General features: G+C 38.5%; 1 protein-coding gene across 2 annotated transcripts in view; it reads left to right on the top strand.

Moving 5' to 3' along the window:
• The first annotated feature begins 147 nt into the window (after positions 1-147).
• Positions 148-11,735, top strand: part of MOSPD2 (motile sperm domain containing 2) — a 61,237-nt gene continuing 49,649 nt past the window's right edge. The window contains exons 1-2 of one of the 2 annotated variants that reach the window (XM_044235767.1): positions 148-267; positions 429-498. In XM_044235767.1, the coding sequence (XP_044091702.1) occupies positions 259-267; positions 429-498 (79 nt within the window). In that variant the 5' untranslated portion in view covers positions 148-258. The remainder of the gene's footprint in view (positions 268-428; positions 499-11,735) is intronic. The other variant, XM_044235768.1, reaches the window with a different exon arrangement.

Genomic DNA, 11,735 nt, shown 5'->3' with positions numbered 1-11,735 from the left:
CAGGGGACGTCGGGGGAGCGGAGCCCAAAGGAGAAGCTAATGGAAAGCCCGGCTGGGGCCTGGTTCCGCCTCCAGACCCAGGCGGCCACAGTGGATTGGACAACGCCGCGACGCTTCCGCCCGCCTCCCGGTGTCACGCGACCGTCCCCACCTCCCGCCCTTCCCTCTTTACCTCCCGGCCCGCCTGGCCAGTGATGAGATATTCGGACAGGTGGAGAAGTGGACACGGCGATCGAAATCACGTCCACGACCGCGACCATGACCGAGGTGAGGAGGCACCCACGCCGCTGCCGGCCCTCCCGGCCGACCCGGAAGCTTCCTCTGAAGCCCGGGGGCTCTGCGCCCAGGTGTAGGTGGGTTGGGCTGGGCTGAAGGGAAGCGGGGTGGTGCGCGTGGTGTCTAAGCGTCCCTTCGTGTCTCCCTTTCAGTATCACGCCCAGAATAAAGCCAAGCTCATCTCTGAGACCCGACGGAGATTCGAAGCCGAATACGTGACAGGTGGGTACCGCGTTCTCGCTGTTAAGGCAGGTGTGCATGAGCGTTCCCAACTTTCCAATTTTCAAAGGTGTTTGCAGGTGTTTGGGAGGCTTTAGGGACCATTTCGACCCTCACAGTAATGATGCCCTGCACGTTTCCAAGGTTTTCTTTAACATAACACGCCATGCACACTGCTCCCAACTGGTCAGGTGATACGCCCGTTGCTTCCTAAAGGGTTAATGTAAGCTGAAAATTGGTCAGTTTCTTGCATCTCGAGTTCGTGGAACTTGAAGGACACTTTCAAGGCCCATGGTACAGGTGACACTGCCCAGTGCACGGTTTTCTGCTGACCTTTCACCAGCAACAATAGAGAAAAAGAATTTGGAAACCGCCATAATGCTATTCACGTGTACTTAATTGGGGATACAAATTCCTTGGATATTTTACATAATTCCACTTCAAACAACCCAGTATGCTACCCACGGAGTAGGCTTTCCAGGGCTGGAACAAGTTCTCTTTCATCCCACACTGTACCTAGACAAAGTACCTGTGAATCCAGAATTGATTTATTGGTTGAACATTATGTGTTCATATGGTTGAACAGATGTCCCACATACTTGAAACTGATGATTTAATCCTTGTACAGTAATTTTTTAAAACCTGCAGGATGATTTTATCATAAATATGAAATATTGAATCCTGGCCCTGCCACTTAATAGCTTAGTTGTCTTTTCTAAGCCCTGTTTCCTTATCTGTGAAATATGAATAATTAGGTTAAGAGGAGTAACTGAAAAAACACAGATCAAACTTTCTAGCATGGGGTTAACGTATTGTAGGCTCTCAATGAATATTTTGTCCCAAGTTGATTTGGTTGCTGTGGAAGGGTTTAAGCTTCTGCATCTTAAATTCAGTGCCCTGTAGAGATTCTCTGCAACTTTAAACTGCCCTAGATTAAATGTCAATGATGACTTAGAACAAGTAAGGAAATGTGTTCCAAGTAACCTGGTCAGTAAATCTGTTCATCCTGTCAGTTTTCTTCCCATCCCAAACTTGGCACCAGAGAGTTGCAAAAGCATTTGATTCACGTTTAGCCCAGAGATCTCATTTAAATAATGTAGGTGGTTCCAGTAAAAAGGTAATTCTAAGATTGCTTTCTATAGAAATGTTCTTATAGTTACATGGTTTGTAGTATTTTAAGAACCCAGAACCTGACCTAATGGGCTAGTGTCTTCCCATTAGTCGGGTACTCATGCCCAGTGGAGGAAGCAGGATATATGTATACGTGTGTGTGTGTGTGTAGTCATGCAAGTTTAGCAATAGATAAGATCTTAAAAGTTATCTTGGTCCAGCCTTCTCCTCTTTAAAATGAAGAAAGTAAGATCTAGAGAGATTAAGTGATTCACTCTGAATCCTTGGTGTTAATGGCTAGGACTTGGGCTAGTTTTCTGAATTTCACTGTAGGGAAAATCTTTTGGCAACACCATCATGTTGCCTTAGATCATGTCACTCCCCAACTTAAAACTCTTGAATACATTCCCACTGTGTTTAGAATAAAAATCTCAATTCTTAAAAAATTTTTTAAGGATTTTATTTATTTATTTGACAGAGATCACAAGTAGGCAGAGAGAGAGAGAGAGAGGAGGAGGAAGCAGGCTCCCTGCCTAGCAGAGAGCTCGATGCGGGACTCCATCGCAGGACTCTGAGATCTTGAGATGAGTCGAAGGCAGAGGCTTAACCAAGTGAGCCACCCAGGTGCCCAAAAATCTCAATTCTTTATGGTGGCCTACAGTGCAGGGCCATATATGCTGAAGCTCATGCCCGCCCTTACATCCTAATTTGTAACCACTCTCTTCGCTTAGTACAGATTTTACCACTGCCCACAGTAAGAAACATGTCACACATTACAACACATAGCAATCCCTCACACACTTACACATGCACACATAACTGGAACAAAAGTTCCTTAAAGAATATTTATTCAGAAAACCCATGATCCCTGTTGCAGTGACCCACAAAATTGACATCACATCCTACATGACCCAGGGTTTGAAAAACATGACCAGCCACACTGCTTCTTTTATGTTCTTCAAACAGACTGAATCTGTTTTTATCTTGGGACCTTTCCACTTCTCTTTGTTTGGGAGGCTCTTGCCCAGATAGTGTTCATGGCTAGGTCCTTTTTTTCTTTTCCATCTTGGTTTAAATGTATCTCAGAGGCCTTTGCTGATTACTGAATAGCCTCCCTGTCTTGTTTGTTTTGTCCCCTTTACAGCTCTTACCATAACCGGTAATTATTGTGTTCATTTGTTTACTTATTGTTCATTTCCTCCAGTAAAATGTATATGGGTCTGGGGCAGCCAGGGCAAGGACTGACTCACTTCTGTATACTTAGCACAGTTTTCAATATATACTTAATATAGCAATGCTTAAATATATACATAGGAAGATTAATCTGAGTCTGCCTTATGAGTTGTCCTAATTGGTTCCCCATCCCATCTCCCCACCCCGCCCCGGAAAGTCTGGCAAAGAGCAGCCCTCGCAATATGTTTCATAAAGACAAGCATTATTTCCAAGTAGAGCACACTGTGGCATTAGCTATAGAAAGGGTTTTGTTGTTAAATATACACACTTGGGTTCGTGTGAATTGGTTACCTGCACAGCTGTTGTAAATACTAATTTAATTAATTTAAAGACTTGAATGGGAAAGGAGAAACCTGCGAAGACTTTTCTACCTTGTTTCCTGAGATACTGCATCAGGTAAAGGTAAAGTAGGAAAGTGGTAAAAAGGGATTTTTGGTCTGCCTGTATTCACCCTTTCAAGTTTACTTTTTAGAAATTGACTCAAGTGCTTAGAGAACCTGCACTTTCCTAATTCCTCTTTCATTTCACCCTTTTTGTGGTCACTAACAATATTTTGTTTCAAAAGACGCTTAAGGCTGACTTAAGCAAACAAACATGACGTTTTTCTTAAAAGAAAATATTATCTGCAAATACATCACTTGAAGCACTGGCTGTACTCCAGAAACTCTTTTGGAGGTAGATACTTGGGAATTCCAAGCACATTTTTGTTTCCATAGGAATTAAGTTGCCAATTATGGATAGATTTGTAGCTGTCAGAAAGAATAAAAGTTCATAATTGTTTTATGCATTACAAGTGGTCCTTTTTTCCTCACTGTTTCTGTGAGAAATTCCATGCTGAGTCTCAAATGAGAAACATTTCCCGTTCTCTCTTCCTCCTTCTGGTGGCCAAGGCAAGAGACTACTCCCTTGTGACAGTAATTTATTTGGTTCCTCAAATACTCATTATGTGCTTAATTCTGAAAGCAGTGTGTCCTTATTAGAGAAAGAACTGAAGAAGGATAGAGCCCCTTCCTGAACTACTACACTCTAGTAGAGGCATTAAGATAGAGCTATTAGAATTCAGGCAAATTGTATCAAGAGGAGTAAGTGCTAAAATCATTTTTGTAGAAGTCAAAGACAAGGAAAAAAATCACACGTGGTTGGGGTGATTGGGTTAGCACCAAGTGAGAAAACAGAAAAGGTGGAACTTTGGAAAATGGTAGAACTTGGGAAGGTAGAAAATGTGATCCAGATGGATCAAATAGTCTGAGCTAAGGCTCTGTAGTGAGCAGGTACAGGGCATGTTCAGGAAGCCATGGGAAGTCCGCTTTGATGAGCTCTAAGAGGAGGGTAAGCATACCTGCTGAAAACAGTGGGAATGCAGTGTAGAGAGCTTTGAACAAAAACGATGTTTGTACTTCAGTGAGTTTGGAGAGCAGTTGAGGGATTGGTGTGTTTTCTTATTTTAGGTTTGTTTCTTGACTTTACAAGTATATGAATTCATTTGAATAAATTTGGATGATACCAGAAAAGCCGGAAAAGTCCCCCATAAGCTAACCATCCAGAGATAGCTCTGCTAACAATGGAGGCATTTTTTTTTTCCATTTGGTTTTTGGTTTTATTCTTAATGGGCTCCACACCCAGCATTCAGCCCAGCAGGGGGCTTGAACTCATGATCTTGTGAGTGAGACCTGAGCTGACATCCAGCTGGGACACTTAACCAACTGAGCCCCCAGGTGCCCTCTATATGTTTTTTTTTCCCTGTATGTTAAAAAGTACTTAAAAGACTATCATGTATGTAATTTTAGGGCTTGCATTTTATACTTGACACGATCAAGTTTATTTTCCCTAGATTGATGAAGTAAATAGTTTTTACATTACTGTTTAATACTCAGCTCTGTAAAAAGAGCATTTTCTTTTAAATACTTCCTATTTGGATATTTATATTCCTTCCAGTTTTTTGTTAATAGTTTTTTGTGCAGTAGTTCAGATTGTTTCCTTAAGATTCATGTCTAGAACCAGAATTATTGGTTTCAAGAGTGTGAATATTTTTAAGACACTTCATGTATGTGCTACCTTTTCCTCCCCAGAAGTTGCACCAAGCTTCATTCCCACCAGCACATGTGATAGTGTTAGTCTTACCACAGCCTTACCCACGTGTGGTGTCATTACTCCTTAACTGATGGTTCTTTGTTTTAGTTTGCATCCTGGTTGCTAGTGAGAGTAAATTTCTTTTCAGATACTTACATCGGTTTATAGTTCACATTATTTTTTTCATTACTATGGCTTTTAAAATTGGTTTGGGCTTTTCTTATTTGTGTCACTTTCACTTTTTTCATTTCTAAAATTTTTTTTTATTGTGTGATGTTAGTCACCGTAAAATACATCATTAGTTTTCAATGCAGTGTTCCAAGATTCATTGTTTATGTACAACACCCAGTGCTCCATGCAATCTGTACCCTCCTTAATACCCATCACCGGGCTCACCCATCACCCCACTCCCCTCCCCTCTAAAACCCTCAGTTTGTTTCTCAGAGTCCACAGTCTGTCATGCTTTGTCTCTCCCTCCAATTTCCCCCAATTCACTTTTCCTTTCCTTCTCCTAAAGTCCTCCATGTTATTCCTTATGTTCCACAAGTAAGTCAAACCATATGATCATTGACTTTCTCTTCTTGACTTCTTTCACTCAGCATATCTCCTCCAGTCCCATCATGTTGATACAAAAATTGGGTATTCTTTCTGATGGCTGAGTAATATTTCACTGTATATATGGACCACATATTCTTTATCCATTCGTCTGTTGAAAGGCATTTCAGCTCTTTCCACAGTTTGGCTATTGTGGACATTGCTGCTATGAACACTGGGGTACATATGGCCCTTCTTTTCACTCTATCTGCCTCTTTGGGGAAGATTACCCAGTTGTGCAATTGCAGGGTCATAGGGTAGCTCTGTTTTTATTTTTTTGAAGAATCTCCACACTGTTTTCCAAAGTGGCTACAACAACTTGCATTCTCACCAACAGTGTAAGAGGGTTTTTCTTTCTCCACATCCTCTCCAACATTTGTTGTTTCCTGCCTTGTTCATCTTTGCCATTCTAATGCCTGGTGTAAGGTGGTACCTCAGTGTGGTTTTGATTTGAATCTCTCCGATGGCTAATGATTATGAACATTTTTTCGTGTGTCTGTTAGCCATTTGTTTATCTTCATTGGAGAAGTGTCTGTTCATGTCTTTTGCCCATTTTTGACATGATTATCTGTTTTTTGGGTGTTGAGTTTGAGAAGTTCTTTATAGATCTTGAATATCAGCCCTTTGTCTGTAGTGTCGTTTGCAGATATCCCCTCCCATTCTGTGGGTTGCCTCTTTGTTTTGTTGACTGTCGTTTGCTGTGCAGAAGCTTTTGCTCTTGATGAAGTCCCAAAAGTTCATTTATGCTTTTGTTTCCTTTGCCTTTGGAGACATGTCTTGAAAGTTTTTTCATGTTTCCAATTTATTCAAAACTGCTCATTCCTTTGTGGTTTCTTTCATTGTCATTAAATAATTTTCTCTCCTTTGATAATTTCCTTTTAATTTTTGCTTTTTCTTGGTTTGTTATTTTTTACAATTTGAAATATCTTTTTAAGTACAGATTATATGAAATATTAATAGAGTGAACACCCATGTACTTAACACTGCCATTCAGGAGCATTTGTGTCCTGCATTTGGTGTTACTCATTCTCTTGCTTTTCATTAGCTTTACTGTCTATGATGTATTCTTCACCAGTACTTTATTAAGTTCAGCTGTTTTTGAACTTTAAGTGAAAGCTGAATGTAGGAGCACCTGGATGGCTCAGTGGGTTAAGCCTCTGCTTTCCACTCAGGTCATGGTCTCCAGATCCTAGGATGGAGCCCTGCATCAAGCTCTCTGCTCAGCAGGAAGTCTGCTTCCCCCTCTCTATCTCTGCCTGCCTCTCTGCCTGCTTATGATCTCTCTCTCTCAAATAAATAAATGAAATCTTTAAAAAAAAAAAAAGCTGAATGTATTTTCCATGACTTGATTCTGCTACTCAAGAGTCATTTGTATTGTCTAACATAAGTATAATTGATTGCTTTTGATAGCTGCGTAGTAGTGCATGGAATGAAAATATTAGCTGGTGAATTTGGGGTTGTTTCTAGGCTTTGCTATTATGTGCAGTGCTGGCTACAAACATTTTTAAACATGTCTGGTGCCTAGACTTTCTTTAGGGCAGTGGTTCTCAAAGTTGGTCCAGGAACTGTAGTTCCTTCATACCATTTCAAGGAGCTTGAGCTGTCAAAACAACTTTTATAACACCAAAGCATCATTTTCCTTTTTCACTGTCACAAGCATACAATAGTGTTTTCCAGAGGTTACATGGCGTGTGGTGATGTCATTGCTCTGACAGCCATTAGGATATGTGCTTATGTGTTCTCATGTTTAAAACTTTCCTCAGTTCTAATACCCAATAGAATAACTACTGGTAAATATAACCCATATAAACAAACAAACAAAAACCCTTTGGAGTCTTCAGTTATTTTTAAGAGTGTAAAAGGGGTCCTGAGAACAAGAAGTTTGAGGACTGCTGCTCTAGGGTTTGCACCCAACAGTGAAATGTGTGAGTCATTGATGAGGCACGTGTTCAGCTTTACTAGGTAATGCTGAACTGGTTCCCAAAGTGATTATACCAGCTTTCATTTTAACCAGTGGTCCTTGTTTTTCCACACTCTAAAATGTGGTGGTGGTGGTGGTGGTGGTGGTGGTGTTTCTTTTTTTTTTTAATTTTTGCCCATCTGATTAAGGTGTAGGGATAACTCATTATGGTTTTAATTTGCATTGCTTTGAGTACCAGCGAGACTGAGCATTTCTTCATATCTTTATGGACCATTTGGCTTCTGCTTCCGTGAAAATCACTCCTTGAACAGGCTATTGGCCCGTTGTTCCTCCGTATAAATTACAGGATCAGCTTATCATGTTTCTGCAAAAAACCAGCTGTTGGAATTTTGAATGGAATTGTATTAAATCAGAAGACGACTTCTGGGAGGCTTGACATCATCAGGGCTGTGTCTTCCTAACCAAGAATCTGGGATATCTTTGCTAAACTCTTCCTTATAGAAAGATTTATAGCTTTCTCCATAAAGATTAACTCACTTTTGTTAAATTCATTCCCAGGTACTTACATGTTTTATTTTTGTGGTGGTTTAAATGGTATCTGTTCAGAAATTATTTTCTGATTGTTCATGGTTAACAGAAAGTACATTTGACTCTTTTACATTAATATTGAATCAAAAACCATACCAGCTATTACTAATTTTGATAATTTATCTCTAGATTAGTTTGGAATTTCTCTGCAGGTACTGACATCAGCTTGAAATAATGACAGTTTTCTATCTTCCCAGTTCTTACAACTTTAAATGCTTTTACTTTATACTGGCTGGACTTTAGAACACTGTTGAAGTGAAGCAGTGAGAAAAGCCTACTTGTCTTGTTCCTGATCTTAGAAAGATAGCCCCAAACATGCCACCATCAAGTATGATCTCTGTAGATATCCTTTATAAAAATGAAGAAGTTTCCATCTACTTATGGTTTGTTCGTTTGGGTTTTTGTTTGTTGTTCTGTTCCCATAGCTACTGATGGTTGAATTTTATTTACTAAATATATTTTCTTCTTCTGTTGAACACATTTATTGTATCTGATGAGACATTCACTTGTTTTTTTTTTTCTTTTTTAATCTGTTAATATGGCAGCCTCTATTAATCAGGTTTTTAAAATACATTGCTGTTTTCGGTTAGCTGACATTTAGGAGTTTTACATCTGTATTCATAAGTTAACCTATAATTTTCCTTTCTTAATACTTCTCTTGTGCAATTTTGACATTAAGATCATGCAGTTTTCATAAAATGAGTTAAGAGTGTTTCCTCTTCTACTCCATGAAAAATAGTCATTGTGTAGTTCTGACCTATTCTCCATGGTCACCTCTCCCCCCATTTCTTACGGTTTTATATGTAAGTGTTTGTCTACTTACCATATAGTTACTAGTATCTTTATTTACCATCCCTTCTTGAGTTTTGGATCTTGTATCTGGGATCATAATATTGTTTCATCTGAAATATAACCTTTAGGTTATTCTCTAATGTCTTTCTTCTGTCTTCCTTCTTTTTTTCCCCATTAAGCAATTAACCTTGAAGAGTGCCTTCATTTTATTAGGATGAAGGAGACAAAGTGATTAGAGAAGTAGAAGAACCAGGATGATCTCAGAGAATTTCAGGGACAGGATGATTAGCAGTGATGGGAGGGAACCTCTGTAGGTAAAGGGTGCATAAAACGGGGATTGTCCTTATCAACTGCCCTCTCTGGAGAGGAAGAATAGAAGGAAAATGACATTTAAAGTGTAACTACACTATTGAATGTTTTACATAAGTTCTCTGGATCCACTCAGGCTTTATTCCTCTTTGTATCTGCAATACCTGTCTCCATTTTGAGCTAGCCTATTGTGGGAGATCGTAAGTTAGTCCTCAAAGCTAATGAGTTATGTACTATCCCCCAATAGTAGAAGCCTTTAAAAGATAGGTAAACAGACACTTGCATTTTCTTAAATTTTCTTCCATCTTTAACATTCTCACAGTTAACCTTTTAAAGTTGTCATGATCAGAGCAAGAGGAAGAGATTTTAGGAGTTTATCAATTTTTGTCCTTTTTTACCTATCTAAAAATACCAGCCCTAAAAATATAGAGACTATAAGGTTATAACTTTTTGATATTATATTTTATTTTTTATTTAAATTCCATTACTTAACATATAGTGTATTATTAGTTTCAGAGGTAGAGTTCAGTGATCTGTCAGTATTATACCCAGTGCTTATCACATCACCCAGGTACCCTATCTATTTACCCCCCCTCCCCTCCAGCAACCCTCATTTGTTTCCTATGATTAAGAGTCTCCTATGTTTTGTCTCCCCCTCTGATTTTGTCTTGTTTTATTTTTCCCTCCCTTCCCCTATGATCTTTTGTTTCTTTAATTCCACAGATGAGTGAGATCATATGATCATTGTCTTTCCCTGATTGACTTATTTTGCTTAGCATAATACCCTCTATTTCCTCCATGACATCGCAGATGGTAAGATTTCATTTTTTGATGGTTGAATAGTATTCCATTGTGTATATATACCACATCTTCTTTATCCATTCGTGTAAGATTGTAACTTTACATGGTGACTTGAGTGGTAAATTGGTGATGGGATAGAGAATTGATAGACCTGCTTATTTTTGAATCTTTATTCTCAGTAATGACTTTTATCAGTGCCTGGCAAGTATTTTTTTTTACTTCTTTAAATTGTTGATACCTGTTCTTCATATATGTTCATCCTGAATGTTAAGTGAGATATGCAACTTTAAAGAGTCTGTCACTAGTATACTGTCACTTCTTAGGATATCAGCTTGTATTTAGTGAAGTATTATTTAAATACAGTGGAATATTACTCTGCCATCAAAAAAATGAAATCTTGCCATTTGCTTCAATGTGGATGAAACTATAGTGTATTATGCTGAGTGAAATAAGTCAAAGACAAATATCATATAATTTCGCTCATATATGGAATTTAAGAAACAAAACAGATGGGAGACCTTAGGGGGCTCAGTCAGTTAAGTATCTGCCTTCAGCTGACGTCATAATCCCAGAATCCTGGGATTGAGTTTACCATAAATATGGACAAATTTAATACTTATTAACAGAACAGATTTTTTAAAATCTTAATCGCATTCTATCTATAAGACACTATTGTAGAAAGGTTGAAAATAAGGAGATGGAAAAAAGTGTACAAAACAAAGTACTAACCAAAAGTGATAAATATCTTGGCTGCACTTTTGTTAGACAAAATATTTAGAGTGAAAAACAGTACATTTAAAAAGGAATTCTACTGTTGATTAATGGAACTCTGAAAAGGTATAACATTTAGAACTAACAACATAAGTATCTCACAGTATAGCCTTCACATATATAAAGCAAAAGCTCCCAAAATTAGGAGAGAAATTCCAGAAATACACAAACATGTTGAAGATTTTAACAGACCTCTTTCAGAAATAGATAGAGCAAGCAGGCAAGAGATCCTTAAAATTTTGTTAAGTAAACTCTACCCCCAACATGGGGCTCAGACTCAGGACCCTGAGATCAAGAGTCTCCTGCTCTACGACTGAACCAACCAGGCTTCCCAAGATTTTAGGTTCTAACACAATGAACAGAGTTGATCAAAGATATATATGTATGTATATATATGAATGTATAGTCCCTTCTCAACAAATTGGGAATATATATACTTTAGAAAATATATTTGTGCTCTTGGAGCTTTTTCAAACTTTCACCACATTATTAAGGCATAAAAGAAGTCTCAGAAATTCCAGAGCAGCGACATCATACAAACCCATGTTTTCACACCATTAAGCAACCATATTAAAGTCACAGTCCCGAGTTTTGGCACCAAAAAACAAAAACAAAAACAAGTCTACCAGGTACTTAAATAAAATGTTAGGAAACGAAAATAACACACCTCTGAATAAGCCACAGGTTAACAACTTCCTTGTATTGTGTGTAATTCTTAGCTCTGCTAAATAACAATTGGGTTAAAGAGGATATCACAATGGAAATTACTCGCTAAAGCTGAGCAACAGAATATCTGTGGTTTTACATTCCTTGATTAGAAAACAAGGCCCAAATTAAAATCAGCTACAGATTGAATTCAAGGAGCTGCAAAATGAACATAAGTAAATACAGAGAAAATAGAAGGAAACAAATAGGAGCAGGTATTCATGATATAGGAAAGAAGTTACTCAATGTAATAAACATAAACTGGTTTTTTGAAAGAACTAGTGAAACAGACAAGCCTAGGATGACTGATTAAGTGCAAAGGGAAAACGCAAAGACACGAGGAGCA

Source organism: Neovison vison, chromosome X (genome assembly GCF_020171115.1).
Source record: "Neovison vison isolate M4711 chromosome X, ASM_NN_V1, whole genome shotgun sequence".
Taxonomy (NCBI): Eukaryota; Metazoa; Chordata; class Mammalia; order Carnivora; family Mustelidae; genus Neogale; species Neogale vison.
Note: the sequence above shows the minus strand (reverse complement) of the source record. Positions and strands in the feature narration are given on the sequence as shown.